Source organism: Periplaneta americana, chromosome 11, assembly GCF_040183065.1.
Source record: "Periplaneta americana isolate PAMFEO1 chromosome 11, P.americana_PAMFEO1_priV1, whole genome shotgun sequence".
NCBI lineage: Eukaryota > Metazoa > Arthropoda > Insecta > Blattodea > Blattidae > Periplaneta > Periplaneta americana.
The window spans coordinates 10,689,064-10,710,584 of record NC_091127.1 but is presented as its reverse complement, the minus strand read 5'-3'; the positions used below and the strand labels follow the sequence as shown (position 1 = coordinate 10,710,584).

Sequence of the window (21,521 nt, the reverse complement as noted above, 5' to 3'; positions counted from 1 at the left end):
GTGTAGTCAAAATACTATCTTAATGTGCTTACATCAGTGTTGCCAGACTGTCTATTGTGGTATTCCCATATAAAAGTATCAACAAATTTCCACATGAATACAAATTTTCCCACAACTTACAGTATGAGTTACAATTAATAAATAGTTACGCTATAATTAAATGTTTAACTACAATAAAAGAGAAGGATAAATGTACCACTCACCAAATCTCCTCCCTATCTAGCGTAATGTATCCCAATGGCAGAGACTGAAATGGACGTTCGTGACAAAAGAAGTTGCAGTTCAATTCCTTTGGAAGGCAGAGCGTACAACAACTCAGCCAAGAGCTTCAGCTCCTATTCTATTTCTCTTCTTCCTTTTGACATATTTACTATGGAGAAAATCCTTTCAGATTCCGCATTTGAATGGGGTAGTGTCAGTAATAATTTTGCGAGTTTTCATATATTGGAAAAATTTCAGTTCGTCATTTAAGTCCTTAGCTTGAATGACTAAAAATTACCCTAGAATTTAAAAAATGACCTAAAAGATTAAAACAGCCGAAAATGACGTAAAAACTCTACGTTTCTGTAACCAGCAGTTCGTATCCAGGATTTATATATTTAGACTACGGGTGTTGCAAAGGATGTAAAGAAAAACAAAAGATGACATATCATCAAAATCCGTACAGTGGTTATACAGAAATATAAGTTTCTTGTTATAGTTCTCTCTCTTGAACTCTGCAACAATCGACTTCGAATGCAACATAAACATGAGTGAAAACAAGTAAAGGTTGACAAAAACTTAAAACTAAGACCAGTAGCAAAGTATCAAAAACATATATCGCCAGTAACCCATGCATCCTTTCCTGCCCCCATTAAAATCAAAAGTCAGCACCTATACCGACTGAATGTACAGGTGGAAGCCCTAACCTCCTGCTACCCTGTGGGCCTTCATAATCTGTAATAGGGATGACGTCTTAATAAGAAAACAAAGTTATAAATCTATACAATTTTGACAAACATGGAAATAATTGTAATACCATATTTTGCTTACCGCATCAGAGTACAGAAAGCTATCGAAAATAATATAAGCAATAGGAAATAGGACAATTTATTATAACAGAAAATATGAAGAGTACATGGTACAAAAGAATGTCACAATGCTATTAAGGGTGATGTCAGCATCTAATTCAATAGATTACTACTGAGTGTTCAGTTCAAAGTGTGTCGTGGCTCGCTGTATGACGTCATGTGGCTAGTCGATGAGCCTAGAGAATTGAATCTTCCTACACTTCTGCAGAGATGTATTACCTATGTGCCAGAGAAGTTGCCTAGCAAGTACGGCATTCATTCTGAAAAGTACTTACCGATACGTACGGTAACTCCAGTAGTGGCAGGAATGTGAACTGTTTGGAAATACGTACTGGGGTGAGTTTTTTTTTCTTACTGCCGGGATATGGGGAGAGGGTTAAGACGATTACTTACGTACAGCATTTGTTGACATTAACTACGACAGTCAACATGGACATGGAGCATTTGATTTGTGTTGTGGAATGTTGCCGCACGTAACTGATAACAAATACCCTGCGTACGACTTGCCCAAGCAAAACAGTTCGAAAGAGGTTATGGTAGCACACAGACCGTACAGACAGCCATCTGTTGCTACGACGTTCAAGTTATACCATACACGTTCTCAAGTTCAGATTGAACGCCTTGATTAATAGGCAACTGCTCTGACATAAAAGCTGAAACTCGCTTCTAATCGCTGAGTCACAACAGTGACGTCATGACACACTTTGAAATGAACACCCAGTAGAAACTTTAGTGTTATCAAACCTAGTAAAAGGAGAATTTTCACATGGGTAGTCATCCATTCCTTAATTTTTAATAGAAACAGCAATAAATATACCGTACTAAATTACATCATTCTCTCACTCTTAATAGCAACTGGGTGCCACCGGCGTACTTTAGGCAGCTAAGGCACTTGCCTGCTGGTCTGAAGTTGCGCTCAGGACGGGTTGGATTCCCACTTGGGCTGATTACCTGGTTGGGTTTTTTCCGAAGTTTTCCCCAACAGGTAATCTATGGCGAATCCTCTGCCTCATCTCGCTATCATCAATTCCATCGACACTTAATAACCTCGTAGTTGATACAGCGTCGTTAAATAACCAAATAAAAAAAAATAGCAACTGAACAGTCATCTTTTTTCCACTGTACTCTTCATATGGCTTTCCAACAAATATAGTTAAATAAAATATTAGAACTAAATTCAAATATCTTGGATCAAGAGTAACAAATATAAATGACACTGGAGGAAATTAAACACCCAATAAATATGGGAAATGCCTGTTATTATTCCGTTGAGAAGCTTTTATCATCCAGTCTGCTCTTAATAAAGCTGAAAGTTAGAATTTTTAAAGAGTTATATTACCAGTTGTTCTGTATGATTGTGAACCTTGGATTCTCACTTTGAGAAAGGAACAGAGGTTAAGGGTGTTTGAGAATAAGGTGTTTAGGAAAATATTTGAGACTAAGACGGATGAAGTTACAGAAGAATGGAGAAAGTACATAACACAAAACTGCACGCATTGTATTCTCCACCTGACATAATTAGGAACATTAAATCCAGACGTTTGAGATGGGCAGGACATGTAGCATGTATGGGTGAATCTAGAGTGTTACCTGAGAGGTCAGAGGAAACAATACCTTTGGGGAGGCAGAGACGTTGACAGGAGAATAATATTAAAATAGATTTGAGGGAGGTGGAATATGATTGCATAGACTGGATTAATCTTGCTTAGAATAGGGACCGATGGTGGGCTTATGTGAGGGCGGCAATGAACCTCCAGGTTCCTTAAAAGCCGTAAGAGTAATGCAAAAGAAAAAGTTGCTTCAAAATTCGTGGACACCAAGCATATAAATTCCACTTTCAAATGCTAGAGGTCAGCATAATCGAGCACCCACGAATGGTGAACAGCAATTCTGATTTGCTGGCAAGTCTACTAAAAGTATTTCTGCTGTCGACTGCTGATGCAATATCAGTGCCAACTCTATGGAAAAAGGCAGAACTTCCCGCTGATGCAGTCACTAGTTTGAAGGTCGCTGAAATAAGGCAGTATTACATCAAAGGTACCAACGAGCAGTGTCCATACTTATAATTCCCCCATTTTTACCTTTCCTTGCTTTATCTTCCAATTTTATGGCCCGCAGGTTTTCTTTTAGCTCTTGCAGTCAACTCTTTTTCTAACTAGTATACAGTAGAAACTCTATTATCCATGACAGTTAATCGAAAAATCTGATAATCCATACTTACTGGCTTTTAAGGAACCTGGAGGTTCATTGCCGCCCTCACATAAGCCCACCATTGGTCCCTATCCTGAGCAAGATTAATCCAGTCTCTACCATCATATCCCACCTCCCTCAAATCCATTTTAATATTATCTTCCCATCTACGTCTCGGCCTCCCCAAAGATCTTTTCCCCTCTGGCCTCCCAACTAACACTCTATATGCATTTCTGGATTCGCCCATACGTGCTACATGCCCTGCCCATCTCAAACGTCTGGATTTAATGTTCCTAATTATGTCAGGTGAAGGATACAATGCGTGCAGTTCTGTGTTGTGTAACTTTCTCCATTCTCCTGTAACTTCATCCCTCTTAGCCCCAAATATTTTCCTAAGAATCTTATTCTCAAAAACCTGTACAAAGAATCCCGTTCCTAATTGGTGATTAATGTTTCCTTCCCCATAATACAACAAGTAATCGCCTATTTGTGATATGCCATTTCCATCTAACCTAACCTCTTATACTCCCACGAAGTCTATTCTATATCTAGCTAGTTCATTTGCTACTACTGATAATCCATACCATGAAATATTTTCATAAATAAATGAATATTACAGTTTTGTAATTTACTCTGTAATGTTATGTTTAACATGCCAGACAGTGGATCAGAAGTTCAACAATTTAAGTCTGGCTGTCAATGATGGGTTTATAAGGACCAAGGAAATTCCTTGTGATGTTTGTTTGCAGAAAGATAGGAATAGTAGAGATCTCCTGTTGTCAATTTACATACTTTATGCTCGACTATGCCGAAATGTAGTAATTATACACCTTGTAGCAGCCCTTTAATGGATCTCATTAAAGTACACCTATTCATTAAAGTTCAGGTGTTCAGCCAATGACAAATCACGTTTGTACCATTATAAAACCGCAAGTATCGATTATTCTCGGATATGCAATCGAAAGACAATTAGCGAAAAGTCACGGAGGCTGGAAATCCAATACTGTCGCAGAAGGTTGGGTTCTGTTACTATAATAATTAGCGTTAACTGTAAATAATATTCAAATAAATTCAATTTGTCATCTCGTTTTTCAATTCTAAATCAATTTCCAGGTTATATCAAGGCTAATGTTCATCTTATTCTCTAAGTTATATCAAGGTCAATGACATTCGGCCTCGGAAAAAATCAATACTTTCGCGTCTGCGCACATCTCACAATTCAGGTCAGTTCGCTACTCACATAACCATAACATGACCTACTTTTGAATAATTTCAAGTTAGAAATATGGTCGAGCATAAAAAGTCGTATGAAACTTGCCTATAATGGTAATTAAGACGCTCGTATGAAAATTATGAAACTCGCTTGCGCTCGTTTCATAAACAAACATACTCGCGTCTTAATTACTATCATTATAGGCTCGTTGCATAATGTACTATTATACACTATCCTTGTTCATTAAATCGCGCACAGTTTTAACACCAGTCTCGTATTCTGACGCGAAATGAGCCACGGTTTCTCTTTTCCCAAAGCTCTCAATTACTTGCTTCTTTATTTCGACACTTAGCAAACACTTTTGACACCCATGGAAGATATTTTGCATAGAAGATATAAAGTACGGGCATTCGAGCAGTAGGTCAAGGACTGAATGCTGCACGGGTTTGCTATAAATTCTGCGGAAGTTCTTGGGACCATTTCTTTGAAAGCAGGTAGTGACTATTTTACGAGGGGGATCCAGGAAATAACGACCGTTCGCGCATACCCGCCGCGCAGCTGACTCCCCTTCCTTGTTTGAAGGTCAACTGGCTTCCTTAACATGTGTTCTCATAATGTTGTGAGTACTGGTTGCAACAAGTCGCCATTGTGCATTTTGTGTTACTTCAAAATGAACGACGTGATTGATAATCCCGCCGACTGTGAGGTGAGGAGTGTGATTCGATTTTTGAATGCCCGACATTTGAAACCTGCAGAAATTTACCGGCAATTGAAAGAAGTGTATGGTGATACTGTAATGAATTAAAGAAATGTGAGAAAATGGTGCGAAATGTTCAACAATGGGCGAACAAATGTCCACGATGAAACTCGACCCGGACGCCCATCACTCATCACAGAAGACCTGAAGACTAAAGTGAACGACAGAATCTTGCAAGACAGGCGCACATCACTTGACGAATTGCTGAAAGGCTTTCTGGGTGGTACGCGTTTTGGAAGTGATGTAGAGTTGAAGACAGTGAACACCTGGCTTAATGAACTGGTGGCAGAGGAGTATAACACGGGAATTCTAAAGCTAGTGAACAGATACGACAAATGTTTAAATGTAGGTGGTGATTATGTAGAGAAGTAAAGGAAGCTTCAGTTATGTAACAGACTTTGTTTTTTCAAATAAATATATTTTTTTTTAATTATGACAACAAAACGGTCGTTATTTCCTGGATCCCCCTCGTACAAGTTGAAAAAAACACCTTCAAATAACTGACCTATTGCCGACAGTAGTAGTGTGTAAGGATTAAGCTTATTATTAGGGGCAGATGTTAATGAAAAGTCATCTTCTTATTTTTCACATTAGGACAATGCCTATTAATAAAGAAATCCTTTCTATGTTAATATCAACGTAAAAAACTAATTTCTTATATTGCATTCTTTGCATTTTTTTTACGTTTTTGAATAGGTCATTTTTATATAGGCTATATATATTTTTTTCAGTATTTTTTGGTAATTTTTAATACTTTGAAGAACTTTTAGATCATTTTGGAATGCATTTTACTTTCGTCTTTACTGACAGGTCTGTTAAATCATTTTCTAAGCAAATAGGTCAGTAGTAATTACCTACTGAATAAGTGAATAACAGTGAAGTTTGAGTTTTATAGTTTGGAGCAGACTCTAAAGTCCATCCCTCATTCCACTGAAGGTTTCACTTGACACAACGGAAGTAATATAAAATGCTTGACAGCAGCTTAGTTTAAGTGAGGACTTTGACTGCTACTGTTCTTTTGTCAGTACGAGGGTGTCTTTAGAATTTATGTTTGGAAGAGGGGAAACATTCACCGTGTCCTGGACAGGACGTGGTTCAGAAGGGATGTCTACTGTAGTAGTCAGTATTTTTAACACAAAGATTGCAAGAATGCACGCTGCGCCCACAATTTGTTTTGTCATTCACACTCCCTCATCTGGAAGATCTGGTAATAAAAGTGAAGTGCGGAAGGAGACAGAGAATGAAGGCACTGATATGGACCACCCCTGATTGAAACACATTGTAAACCTTAATTAAAATCTATAGTTTTTCCTTAAAACCTTCATTTTGTTGCATGTTCTTTTCCTTTATCTTAGCCAAATTCCAGGAAGTTGCCTCCTCTCTCAGAGATTTGCAGGGCAGTCATTGAAACAAGGTGACTAATTTTTAAGAAGTTGTGGTGCGAGTACGGTGAATAATATTGAAATGTCATTTTCTTTTAATTTCCTGCCATTTTTCCATTAGTTTAAGGGCATTTTAATGATCATTTTAAGTAGATTTTTAGGTCATCAACATCCACCCCCTTACTTATTATAATAGACTCTAGAAAAAATAAGTGATAATATAAGATATAGTGCTACAATTTTTTCCACAGCAAAGAAAGAGCAAGAGAAAGACAGTTGGCTAATCCGCCAATCAGTTAATAGGGTTGCGGATGATCGATGTTCTACTGTAATTTAGAGTTAAGACACAAGACACATGCTTTCGATGTAGAAAAATCTACTAAAATTAAACACTTTTTAAATGTATTGCCACTTTATGAACACTCTTAACATGTTATGACAAAAATATTAATTTTACATCAATTTAAACTGGACAGATTTTTTTTTTTCCTTTTCTCGAAGGAACAATTGAAAATGAGATAGTCACTTAAGTACACACATCTTAACACTATTCCACTATTTATCTTCAAGTTCACACAAATTTGAACATTTTATCACTGTATTGAAACTAGGATTTATTTCACTAACTTGAAATGGCGTCACTTTGTACCCGTATTTTATGCACTGATTTATCTTGACTGCAAGATGATGAGCTCTGATTTGAATGTCGATTGAATGTGTCCATGTGCGTGTTTTCACGTTCTAAAATAGGAATAAAAGGGAATTACCTGTGACATACCAATACTAATATAGACTAACATGCATCACATTTATGAAATTTTTCAAATATATTTAAAGATCCGTTGTTAAAAGTATTCACAAACTATCACAAGTAACTCAAAATCAATAGTATATGTCTTATTTTTCGATAAGTAAATGATCTGAAAAAGTAAACAAGTTCAACTATTTGGGAACATTAATTACGTATAACAATGTAACACAAGAAATTAAATTAATGGCAGTCTACAGAAAGTGAATAAAATATGGTTTAGGGGCTATATTAAAGAGTAAATTAAGTAAATCACAAAAGAAAGGCAAAATAAAATATATATATACGCCTACAAGACTTCAATTATGCCTGTTCTAGTCTATGCTTGTAAGACATGGACACTCACAAAATCAGATAAGAATCAAGTGAAAACTTTTGAGCAAAAAATCTTAAGAAAAATATTAGGAGCAGTTCGAAATACAGATACAGTAGAGGAGGCAAGACCTGTCCTGGGTCCTTATATGCTGTGGCTATATCACCAATGAGTATAAAGAGAGAAGCTGTTTTAGTCTGAGATGAACTTTTGTGTTGGTAGATTCGTACATTATTAACCCTCAACTGGTATCTACGGGTCAATATAGACCCATATGGATAGATACTGTTAACGTACATTTAAAAAACCATACCAGTTGAGGGTTAACCTTCATGAAACAAATTCTCTTAATGATGGCTCATTCTTTCCCCTCTCAAACAGCTCACATGCCAGGTCTTGCCTCATCTATACTTTGGAATGAAAGAAGCTACACAATGAAGACATTTTTATAATGCACCTGATATTATGGCCAGAATTAAAGCTAGAAGACGGCAATGGATTGGACATTTGCTGAGAGCTCCAGAAGAAATAAGAGTAAAAAGGATGTTCACAGAAACTCCTATAGGGAAAAGATCATTGGAAAGGCTAAAGGCTGGTTCACAATAAACCGGAAACGAGAATCAGAACGAGAATGAAAACGAAAATGGTAAAATTGTTAAAATGTGTACATTTAAATGTGAGCATTCACAATTAACGAAAAGCTTGCCGGAGCCCGGGCTCGGGAACGGAGAGTTGGCCAAGTTTCAACTTTGGCGTTCACGTTTCCGATCACAGCCCACTAGATTCATTCTATTGCTATCTAAAAGCTATTTTGTAGCAAGAAGACCGTGACATAACCTATGCATTATTTTGTTCTGTGCTGTGCATCATGGAGCAAGTTTTATTTGATGAGATTCTAATATTGAGTGTTGAGGAAAATCCTCACGTTTACGATAAGCGGCGCGCCTCGTATAAAGATGAGAAAATGAAGGGGAATACGTGGCTTTCAATAGCTGCGTCTTTGAACACCGATCGTAAGTGAATCATGTTTTATTACTGTATTGGTTGTATTACACACTACATATTCATGCTTCAATTCAATAACTGTAGTCTTCATTTTTGTTCTATTACAAATGCTTCTTCTCTAATTATTTTACGTTATGGTAGACTTAAAATAGGTTGTGGTAATAAAGATGCATGGGCATATTTATAGTACCGTACCTAATGAAATGTTTCAGTTGAAATTTCGAAGTTGGTTAACCTGTGCTTATGTTGGCTGCCTTGTACTCATGAGAGAACGCCATTGGTCAATTATACACAGATAACATCAGAATGCGTAATATTGACTTTACATATCGTTATTGACATGCATAGTCGTCTACATTCTCAATTTATTGTGAATCAAAAATTTTCATATTCACGTCCTCTGCTTCTCGTTTTCATTCTGGTTCTCGTTCCCGGTTTATTGTGAACCAGCCTTTAGGCTTAGATATTTGGAAAACCTGAAAGAGGACGTACAAATTTTAGAAATTTACGATAATTGGAAAACTGTTTGTCAAGACAGAGTGTAATGGTAATGTATTGTAAACTTAAGCAGCCAAAAGCTTTCATAGTCTGTAAGACTTTATAAAAATAATAGTAATAGTAATAAATGATTCAACGATTCACTTTAAATGCAGAGAAACTTTGTGACAACAAAGTAACTAAATGGATAGGACAATGCCCCATAGTTGTTTTAGCCAGCACAAATATTACAGCCTCTGCTGGGGATTGAACCCAAATCCCTTCCTAAGAAATTTGCATTTCATATGGAATTGTTTTATCGGCTTTTCTCTTTCTTCCAACTGATAATATAAACAAAACTACTCTAAATGTGCAACTATACGGTTTAACTTTTCTTTTAGTATTACGCATATAATCAATGCATGTAATAGTGCACAAAACACATTCAATTGTGCATGCCTTTCCACTAAAAATGATAGCACATGCAGCAAATGAAAGCTACCCACTGCCAGTGTATATCTTGTACGTTATTTCGTTCAACATTAGCAAGTAGTGTGCAGATGATTGTTCTAGGAGGCCGTGCGTAAACTGAAAATTGTTTTGTTTGGTGATATGGACCTTTTAAGCTGAAAATGGCGGCAAGTATGATAAGCTTTACTGAAGATCATTGCAAGCAGAAGTGCCTGTGGAGTGTTTAATCACAATTTTGAGAATCAAGTAGACCTTAGGGCAATGTATCAGTGAAATAATGGCGAAAAATTAAGAAATGTACGTTTTTTTGTTTGTATTTAAACTGGCTGCAAAAGAGTATCTGTCAGATACAGGGGGGAGAGCCATTAATCCTTCCCATTGAGGTTTTAAGGAACCAACCTGGACAAATACCCAATGCCCCATCCCTACCTTCCCGTGGTGCAGCTGTTAGTAAGCATAATTTTACAAGCTGAACTAAAGGGAGGGGCTACTCATCAATTAGCACTGGTCAGCTTGATGAGTTAATGATTGAATTTGATATAATTTTCCTCTATTCAATATCTAATTCCCTCTTTACCCTTCCCTATCCAGTCCTCTGACTGAACTCTTGCTTTCTTTGACCCCGATGGCATTAGAACATTCGAGGCCTAGGGGTTCATTTCCCTTTCCTTCCTCCTCTTTCTACTTTTCTGTTCCTAGTGCTGACCTGCTATGGCACTAAAATCGTCCTCCAGTGGCTTAAGGAGGGAACGCTGGTGATCAACAAGATCTTCCAGCTAGGTCCAATGGACCCGTCGACCAACAGCAGGTGTGGTCCTCCAGACATTCTGGGGGTTGTGTGTGAATGAAGTAGCCACCAAAACGTTAAAATATGGTGTTCACTTAAATCAGCTACAACTTGCCATTTTCACTCCAATATGAAATGAGTACCATTAAGGTAAAATTATCCGGAGGTAAAATAGTCCCCCCAATCGGATATCTGGGTGGGGACTACTTTAATGGTACAGAATCAACTAAACATCTTACAATGGAATTTAATGACTTTATTGTCAAACGCCTGGCATTAGAAAACAACAACATTTAAACTTTATAGTTTCATAATATCCTTATGGGGGAATGTTGTACTCTTGACAATTAAATTTTTTGATGTGGCAAAGCTGACTAACCTAACTCCATTGTCATTACTACTTATGTGTAGGCTCTCTTTTCCAATTGTTGGTTTAAAAATATCCTCCCGTCCTACTTTAGCATTGAAATCCCCCAATAAAACTTTCATGTGATATCTAGGTAACTGATCAAAAGTGTGTTCCAATTCCTCATAGAAGCTATCCCTTATATGGTCGTCTTTCTCTTCTGTAGGGGCGTGAGCATTTATAACTATAATATCGCACCATCTACCCTTAAGTACTAAATACGATAACCTGTCACTGATAAATTCGACCTTTTTTACTGCTGATTTTATTCTTTTATGTACAAGGAATCCTGTTCCTAATTGGTGATTATAGTTTCCTTCCCCATAATACAGTAAGTAATCGCCTATTTGTGATATGCCATTCCCATCTAACCTAACCTCTTGTACTCCCATGAAGTCTATTCTATATCTAGCTAGTTCTTTTGGTACTAATGTTACCCCACCTGTTCTATAAAGACTAGTTACATTCCATGTACCAAATCTTATAACTTTTTTCTTTGCTGTGGTCGTGCCGCAGAATCAGTCCCATTCCGAGGCTTACTGTTAGGTTTCGTAACAAGCTGTTTTTTTACAGTGATGGGTTGTTAGCCCTTTGCCCAACCCCCAAGCTGGAGGACCACCCCTTATCGGCTCTCCACAACTGCTTATTCAATATATTCGCAGCTACCCTCCATATCTGGAGGCCGTCTCCTCTATCCGCAACCTGAGGACGCGCCATGCCGTGGTGATAGGGACTCACAATACATGGACGTTTGAGATGGGCAGGACATGTAGCACATATGGGCAAATCCAGAAATGCATATAGAGTGTTAGTTGAGAGGCCGGAGGGAAAAAGACCTTTAGGGAGGCCGAGGCATAGGTGGGAAGATAATATTAAAATGGATTTGAGGGAGGTGGGGTATGATGATAGAGACTGGATTAATCTTGCTCAGGATAGGGACCGATGGCGGGCTTATGTGAGGATGGCAATGAACCTCCGGGTTCCTTAAAAGCCAGTAAGTAAGTAAGTAAGTAAGTTTCATAATATGGTTTCATTTTTCTTTAAGAACACTTTTGACTACGTCACGTGACTTTTACATATTGTAATAGAGAAAAAAGAAACTGCAAAATGTTCCCTGTGGCTATACAGACGAACCCTGTCCTAATCCACAGCCTTCGCCGTTTCAAGGTACCGGTCCCATCTCGACCGTACTTCGCTCCAGGTGCAGCTAGTCATGCTTACCGATCAATAGGAGGTTTCAAACCCACTCCAGGTCACTGGATAGAAGCTAACCCTTCAAGAGCAAACTACAGCCACACTCAGGCTCGTCCATATTAGCCACAAGTAGGCTACCGAAGTCTGGCCATACCCCGATTTTGCCTTAACTTCCATTATGCGCAGATTGTGTGTGTGTATGTATATATATATATATATATATATATATATAGTTAATGTTAGTCTACATGTACTATGCACAAGCGATAAAAGTTGCATTGCAGTGCATGCATTATGTCCAGACACTCCCCCACTCTTCCTACAGAGCTGCGCACGAGATCAGATGAGTTTACTTACGAATTATAGGGGAATGGGTTTGTCTTTGCCTTGAACTCAGTAGACACACGCACGACCTTCCCTTCTATTCCTACCCCCTCCACAGAAATGTTGTTCCCGTACTGCACATCACGAGTGTCTTTACAAAATGCACGAATAAAAAACTGATGATTCATGTTGGGTGCATAAATTTATATTCATATAAAATAATCGTGCTACAGTAACTTCAGAAAATTGAACTCAGTAGATACACGCACGACTTTCCCTTCTATTCCTACCCCTCCACAGAAATGTTGTTCCCGTACTGCACATCACGAGTGTCTTTACAAAATGCATGAGTAAAAAATTGATGATTCATGTTGGGTGCATAAATTTATATTCATACAAAATAATCATGCTACAGTAACTTCAGAAAATTGAACTCGGTAGACACATGCACGACCTTCCCTTCTATTCCTACCCCCTCTACAGAAATGTTGTTCCCGTACTGCACATCGTGAGTGTCTTTACAAAATGCATGAGCAAAAAATTGATGATTCATGTTGGGTGCATAAATTTATATTCATACAAAATAATTGTGCTACAGTAACTTCAGAAAATAGTTACCATGATTTATTTTAACTTGCAGAAATACAATATAGTTTCTTCTATGTAAAGAAAAAAAAACGTTTTCACAATTTGGTATTTCAACTGCAGTGTTATAACAAATTTGAAATGAATCTGATCTGATTCCACGACCTTGCATGAAAGACAAAATTTTAATTCTAAAAACTAAAAAAAACAAACATAATGAACAACTAAAACAAGTTTCACACTCATCGGACAATCAGTCTTCTACATATTACAGAATGTAAGTAACCACTAACCACAAGTTCGAAATTTATTAAACTTACGGTTACTGTGGTTAGGACAGATTTCACATACCCATGTAAACAAAATAATTCATTAACACTATTCTATCTGTAAGATATTTGTACATATTTACAAAGATTTACGAACACTATGAAAATATAGTGCTGCCTTTACCCTGCATTTTAGATGTTTTAAAGTCATGTTTAAAACATCATAACAGAATTGAATAGCTAGAATTTCTGATCCTGCTAGTGAACATAATTCATCACACAATATTTGTACAAACATTCACACTTCATATACACCACTTCCAATTATGCAATGTGAAAAAAAAGAAACAATACCACGTCCTATGATTAAATTCAAACAAAGGCATCACATGAGACGAATAAACTAGATTTGTTTTATAATGTAGACCTACACCAAATATTACATTTTCATTTCATTCTTTGCTCCTAGCAATAATTCTAATATTCACCTCATGATTCTTCTGAACTGAACTATTATTCATTTACAACACTAAACCTTGCCTAACATCATTAGGCCACACATACCATATCCAAACGACTTGCAAGTATTAAAAAAATGATCTTTTTTTGTTATTAAATTTTCAGTCAAAAATTCACATTGGTGTATCAAAACATTCACGAAAAATACACCTTATTTAGTTCTTGTGAAATAAACTGTTGAGTACCAATTCAAACAATGGGCAGAACTTACTTCAAAACACTCAGTATTCGAAACATAAGAGACTTACACGCTCTGAATCATAACAAATTTAATACTCACCTCACTAAGTCGCGAAGTGTTAAGTACCAAACAGTTTCTTACTGCTCCCAAATTTCTTAAAACTCTACTGAAAGGTATGTCATAAGGATTGTGTGATAGGACTAGTACCGTTGCTTTCTCATTCTGCCCCTCCTTCCGGTGCCGCCGCTGTTTCTGCCTCAGGTGTTGCCTCTGCATGATCCTCTGGTTGCGAAGCATCCTCAGCTGCTGGCGGCGCCTCGGGTGTACTCGCTGGCTCGTACGTTGATAACTTTTCTTTAAGACTAGCATTTTCTTGTTCTAAAATTTCTACTCTAGCCTTGGAGGCCTCTAAATCATTTTTCAATGTTTCTACATCTTCTGTGTCAGGACTGCCTTCAGCCAAGTGTTTGCGGACGTAACTTTCATATTGTTAAGGAATTAAATTTAAAAAAATCACATAATTATGGAGTTCTGTAATAAATACCAAGGTCAGTTTCTGTCAGATGCGTTTCCAATTCACTGCGGGCTAAAGCAAGGAGATGCACTATCACCTTTACTTTTTAACTTTGCTCTAGAATATGCCATTAGGAAAGTCCAGCATAACAGAGAGGGTTTGGAATTGAAAGTTACATCAGCTGCTTGTCTATGCGGATGACGTGAATATGTTAGGAGAAAATCCACAAACGATTAGGGAAAACACGGGAATTATACTTGAAGCAAGTAAAGAGATAGGTTTGGAAGTAAATCCCGAAAAGACAAAGTATATGATTATGTCTCGTGACCAGAATATTGTACGAAATGGAAATATAAAAATTGGAAATTTATCCTTTGAAGAGGTGGAAAAATTCAAATACCTGGGAGCAACAGTAACAAATACAAATGATACTCGGGAGGAAATTAAACACAGAATAAATATGGGAAATGCCTATTATTATTCGGTTGAGAAGCTTTTATCATCCAGTCTGCTGTCAAAAAATCTGAAGTTAGAATTTATAAAACAGTTATATTACCGGTTGTTCTGTATGGTTGTGAAACTTGGACTCTCACTTTGAGAGAGGAACATAGGTTAAGGGTGTTTGAGAATAAGGTGCTTATGAAAATATTTGGGGCTAAAAGGGATGAAGTTACAAGAGAATGGAGAAAGTTACACAACGCAGAAATGCACGCGTTGTATTCTTCACCCGACATAATTAGGAACATTAAATTCAGACGTTTGAGATGGGCAGGGCATGTAGCACGTATGGGCAAATCCATAAATGCATATAGAGTGTTAGTTGGGAGATCGGAGGGAAAAAGACCTTTGGGGAGGCCGAGACGTAGATGGGAAGATAATATTAAAATGGATTTGAGGGAGGTGGGATATGACAGAGACTGGATTAATCTTGCTCAGGATAGGGACCTACGGCGGGCTTATGTGAGGGCGGCAATGAATCTTCAGGTTCCTTAAAAGCCAATAAGTAAGTAATAAATTGGTATATGCAAGTTATGTAAGATTACACTGAACATTGTAAATAGGTAATATTTAGACAATTCAGCTATTTTGAAGCTTAAATTTTCATAAAATTATCAGTTAAACATCAAAATTATTTTTCTTTTTGCAGATTACGAGCATTTTCGCAGTCATATACAACAGTTACAGATTTACATGCAAATAATTAGTTTTGCTGTAAACGCGCACACACTGATGAATTCTGATGAGTGTCTTACAACTGCAAATTCTTAGTTTGTACAAGTGAAACCGATGTTCAGCATTGCAAGTGTGTAACAACTCTCTGATTGTATCCTACTCTAAGATTCTTCGTGGTTAAGTGGATCATAAAAATTATGTAGAATTGATCTAAATGAGGGAGGAAATTTCTTTCGAAGTTTTTAAGATATATATGAGGTTATAATATGTTTTCCTGGATTTCCCATTTCCTAACTTAACATTTTATTGCAATAAGATATGATTGAAGTATCTTCAAATATATAGATAGATTCACTGAGGATTACCACAAGGTGCACTTTTCAGTATCTACACCAATGACCTGCCACAAATTTGACTACCTCCATACCTGGATGTCCCGGGTTTCGCTCTTGGGAAACTTTCCTTGAAGAAAACTTCTTGGGTGTCTAGAATCTGGAAATTTGTATGAATGTGTGATCGTGAGTGTGTCAGGTTATTAATTTATTAACTAATCTTCAAAATGTATACTGAAATATACCACGACTGTTGCTGGGCAGAAACCCGAACACAAGTTTCAACGTCACATTGCTGACATGTAATGCCATCAATTAGCATAACCAGGTCCACACCTGTGGAGTAATGGTTAGCGCGTCTGGCCGCGAAACCAGGTGGCCCGAGTTCGATTCCCGGTTGGGGCAAGTTACCTGCTTGAGGTTTTTTCCGGAGTTTTTCCTCAACCCAATATGAGCAAATGCTGGGTAACTATCAGTGCTGGATCCTGGATTCATTTCACCGGCATTATCACCTTCATCTCATTCAGACGCTAAATAACCAAAGATGTTGGTAAAGCGTCGTAAAATAACCTACTAAAAAAAAAGCATAACCAGAAATCACTAACAGACGCTCAAATTTAGGACACTATGATCCTCGAAATTTCAAGTAGCCTACAAAATGCCTAGAAAAATTCTAACAACTCGTGAATAAATAAAAACATATGGTACCATGACCACTTCATCGAATTACGGTGAAGTGTTATCATCCCATGACCGTATCATCTGATGTGTACTTCATGGAGCAGGTGTGAGCGAGAGCTCAAAACAATCACTGAAGAGAGTGATTGAGTTAACAATGAATTTAAAAAAAATGCAATTACCAGTATGTAATTAGTATCGGCCAGGCCATCATCCCGCAATAGAGGTCATGGGCAAATAAGTAACAAAACATATATAAGATCTACATGTATTTTAGTTACATTTTCAAAGTTTTCTTACGATTAACATATTGTCATCATCTTTACATTCTAACGGTAAAGTATGTTACCTGGATAAATCTTTTAATTGAAGAAATGTTATAGTGTAGAAAATTTGCTTTAACGAATTTTTTGGAAAGATAGGCAAGCCTAGAACCAAATGAGGCAAATGCCTATTGTGTTTAATTACCATGAATTACGTATAGAAGTGTTTATTGTGCTTTTTTAATATAGGCCTATTATAGAGTATTTAATAGTTTATACGTTAGAATTTAGTTCGTGATAAAACACTGAAAAGCCATAACCACTAAAACAGTATTAATCATTTATTAATTTTAATGTTTTATACTAGATGAGATTCCCAAAACCAAGGCTGCAGACTTCGATGAAAAGCTGTAAATGAAGAAGAAAGGATTGTCTCGTGCTTTCGAAAATGCTTCATGACTGTTGCTACTTCTGCAATGTAGCCCAACTTAAGCAATATCCACTGACCTCAGATCCTATTCAATATCGTGAAACTTGGCAAGGAAACAATTCTGACTCATGATTACTCAACAAAATATATCACGTAGACCTATTTATTTTGATCCCATATGTCACTCCACAAAGTTCGTCCAGATAAGATTTTGTATCCCCTATAGCTGTAACGAGACCTTAAAAATCTTGACAAATCAGATTGTGCTTTGGGGAACTTCCGACATTTCATGCTTACAGAAAATCTCTTAATATTAATGCAATGTTACAATTAACTTACACCAATTATCAATTTTATGAACATAAAATTAAATGCAATACCGGTACCCAATTTTGTTGTTATATTTCAGTAATACTGTAACGTTGTGCAGAACACCGGTTAAGCAACTGTGGTCATAACCTTAATACAATACATATTATGTTAAATTTTTGACATACTTTATGGTGTGTATAAGCTTAATTAAATTAAAGGATACTCTAAAGCATCATCTGGTTTTTCGGGTTCTTCGTATAAACTAACGAGTACTTTGGTTAATGCATCCATAACGCCAGCTCGTTCCAAATATTTCCGGAACTCTTCTCTTTTGGAATCAATTGGCTGAAATTTTTAAAGTAATATATTAATACAACAAAAGATAAACACATGCTTTCACACGCATAGTTAACTTCTCATTAATTATACATATTAAAGTATCAATCACTAAGCCAATCAATGCTAAAACTTACCCGGTAATTCGACATACTTTCCTACGGTTTCTCCGGAATGCAGTGATGTTGCTCTCAAAATATTTATAGAACAATTACACTCAGCAACGTATACTTCACTAATTTTGTTATCGAAACGTACAATTAAATTTTGGTGCCCTCTGTGAAGAAATATTCTGTGGAGTGTTTTCATTTATTACCACAGAACTTCTTTCGTTTTAAAAACTCTTTTGAACTTCTGACGTCATCAAAAGCTCTAGAATTGTGTACGTAAACTCTGTGCTCGTAGAGACATCTATTGAGGATATTCAGAGTCATCCATTTGAATGGAAACCTTGATCACAATGGATGGAAGTGAGCAGCGATTATTGCCCCAACAAGGCGCTTGGTTTGAACCGTTAGTAAAATTTCACATTTATTGAAATATTGTTGTTACTCGTAACTTTTTATAATTATAGCGTTTAAAAATTAAAATATGTGCAAAAGCAAGCTTTTAATATTTGTGTTTATTTCAATAAGTAGGACATACTGCAATTAAATCTATTTATTAGAGCTATATTTCCTTCGCATTTGAGCCGTCTGTATAATAGACGGACCCATTGCACAATGGACGGATTGTAAATCTAGCGTAATATTTTCGAATCTGAAGTGCATGAAACCTACTATAGATAAGTGAATGTTATGTGAGTCTGAAAAACCAGGTGTAAGCATTACAAACAATAGGCCTAACAGAAAAATATCTGATTATCCTTTGCTGTCATCATCTCATCGGAGTCTCCTTCAAATTTCGAGTTCTCTTCCTCATCATGATGTATTTCTTCTTCTTCTTCTTCTTCTTCTTCTTCTTCTTCTGCTGGGTGTCTTTGTATTTCATGTGCATTCAAAAAATTTTTCACCTATTGTGATAGAGATTCTCGCTTATTGAGAAAGGCAGCAATGCTACATATACAAGGTTCGATGTTACAAGAAACAGGTTAAGGATATTTTGCATGGTTTTATTTTCACGCGACAATTTTATATTTTTGTGCTACATCATTACAGTAGACTCACATTTCTAAAGGTACTAAACACACCACAAACATATATGGATTATCGTAATGGCTTGACTCGTCTAGTAAGTAATATTGAGTTTTTGTTTATAGCCACCTTGCCCGCTTACTGTCACACCCTCACTTAAATACAATATTCAGTTCATCTCCAGATGTAATAACCCTTTCATGTATTTCCTGATGCATTAACACCAACCTTTTTTTATTGTGTGGTAAAAATGGCCTGTAATTTTATTTCGGCTGGAATATAAGTTATTTCACCTTTTTCTCGGGGTGGATCACACGCCATCTTTGCTTTCTGTAGCTTGTGGTAGGAAAGAAAAATATTATTGCGTCTAATTTCAGCATCCATTCGTGTATTCATATATTGACGCTTAGTCAATTTATTTTCCACAAAACAAGAGAGAGCTTTCTCCGATGTAGAAGGTGTAGGCCTGAGGGGAAAAGTGATGACTCATGTTTTCTTACATTTGGAAGCTCTACGAGGGGCAGTTTCGGTCACTTGGCCTAAAAAATTAATTGCAAACCTTTTTCCTGAAGGTCGAAGAGAGACCTGTGTTGCGAAAGATAATTATTCTTATGCAGAAAATTCCTCTTTTAGGGAACGAACTAATTTCTTATTTTTCTGGTGATTTTCTGGGTCTTTCAATACCAGAAGATGGTACAGGCTATGAGGTTTATAAACTCAAGATTGGTTTTGTAATTAATTTAGAAACTTTTTAGGGAACTTCAGACTTTCCTGCAACATTTTTATTTTTCATTTTTTCCATTCCTTATCTAACTCAACCTTGTAGCTAACTGTAAACTGTTTTTAATACAAATTAATACGTCCTGTAAGCATTCCTGTATCATAAATTTATTTTGCCCTTAATCACATAAACCTTGGGGTGACTTTTTCGCCTGCTAAATTACAACATCTGAATTCATTCTCGCAAATGTAGGCAGGAACCGTCGTTCCTACTCTGAAATAAAATAGTTTTTCTTCAAAGGCGTGAAGATCGACAAATCTGAAAATAGGCACTGCGAATACCATGGGTTTGCCTACATTTTGACCTGAAAAGTCCACTATTTGCTGAGGCCTGCCATTGTTAAAATTCTATTTTTTTTTTCGATGTTGGTAACTCTATAGCATCAATTAGATGCTTTATGGTTGTGCTAACAGATGGAGTTACTTGTCAACAATGTGACGCTGAAACGTGTGTTCAGGTTATTGCCCAGCGGCAGTCCTGATGGAAATTCTATTTGAAAATGGTACATTCGATTTAATTTATACTATTAACAAGTCTATTATATGACCAGATTTCACTGTTTTACACTTCCTTAAATTCTGTAAAAATTGTATACCACAGAGATGGTTTAAATCCTTTCTTACTAAAAATTAATGCGTCTTTATTTGAAAATAAGAATAACACGAAATGATATCTACTCAAAATAGGGTGTAAAAATTATGACACATGAAACGTTATAAACCTACAACATATGTCTCCAAAATCTAAGATCAAGAGAAATTAATTATTACACAGGTACGTGAATTATGACTCCAATCAAAGACTTGTTATGACTAAAATTTTTAGGCTTAATGATACCTACATGAATTAGTACTCTGTGAATTATCCCAATCCTAGTCGCTACGGAAATAGAGAAAAATGATCTAGGTCTATTACCTTATTTTTCTGTGGAATCTCTACTTTTAATGTATAGACCTACCGGTGAGTAACGCAAGTGTCTACAAAGCTTACACGTGTTGTGGTAACTTATTTGAATTTACATTATTAAGTCCTCTGATTCGATCAAGTCACTTGGATAGGCTATAGTCTTGCAGTGGCGAAGCTCTTAGAATGCTTTTGAGGCATGTTTAGTTATTATTCCTAGTAACAGTAGGCCTATAAGTTCATAATAACGATATATCGTAATACTTGGTTGCACTCCGATCCTACCACACATTTAGTTCACTGTTGGCAGTCATTCCAGAATGGAGAGAGCAGTGCGAGCCGCGAGGCTTGCGGAAAAAGCCTCTAAAGGTATGGCTACGACCTTGACTCGTAAGCTTGAGGGGGGACCGGGGAGGGGGTAAAGGCTGGTTCACAATAAACCGGGAACGAGAACCAGAATGAAAACGAGAAGCAGAAGACGTGAATATGAAAATATTTGATTCACAATAAAACGAGAACGTAGACGACTATGCATATCGATATGTATGTCAATAACGATATGTAAAGTCGATATTACGCATTCTGATGTAATTTGTGTATAATTGACCAATGGCGTTCTCTCATGAGTACAAGGCAGCCAACATAAACACAGGTTAACCAACTTCGAAATTTCAACTGAAACATTTCATTAGGTACAGTACTATAAATATGCCCA

The 21,521-nt window shown here is 36.7% G+C and overlaps 1 protein-coding gene across 3 annotated transcripts; it reads right to left on the bottom strand.

The window, feature by feature from the left end:
- Positions 1-7,005: 7,005 nt before the first annotated feature.
- LOC138708789 (c-Myc-binding protein) lies at positions 7,006-18,319 on the bottom strand. Of its 3 annotated transcripts, none has more exons than XR_011334770.1 (4): positions 18,127-18,316; positions 17,877-17,998; positions 14,051-14,430; positions 7,006-7,353 (listed from the first exon to the last, which is right to left on the bottom strand). XR_011334770.1 is itself a non-coding variant. In XM_069838972.1 (4 exons), exons 1-3 carry the CDS (start codon positions 18,139-18,141, stop codon positions 14,169-14,171), a joined length of 399 nt encoding a protein of 132 aa, XP_069695073.1. In that variant the 5' UTR covers positions 18,142-18,319; the 3' UTR covers positions 7,006-7,353; positions 14,159-14,168. The 3 variants fall into 3 exon arrangements, 2 of the variants coding, with proteins under 2 accessions (XP_069695073.1, XP_069695072.1); XM_069838972.1 differs by having other exon boundaries at positions 14,159-14,430; positions 18,127-18,319; XM_069838971.1 differs by lacking the exon at positions 7,006-7,353 and having other exon boundaries at positions 13,000-14,430; positions 18,127-18,317.
- Between the last annotated feature and the right edge of the window lie 3,202 nt (positions 18,320-21,521).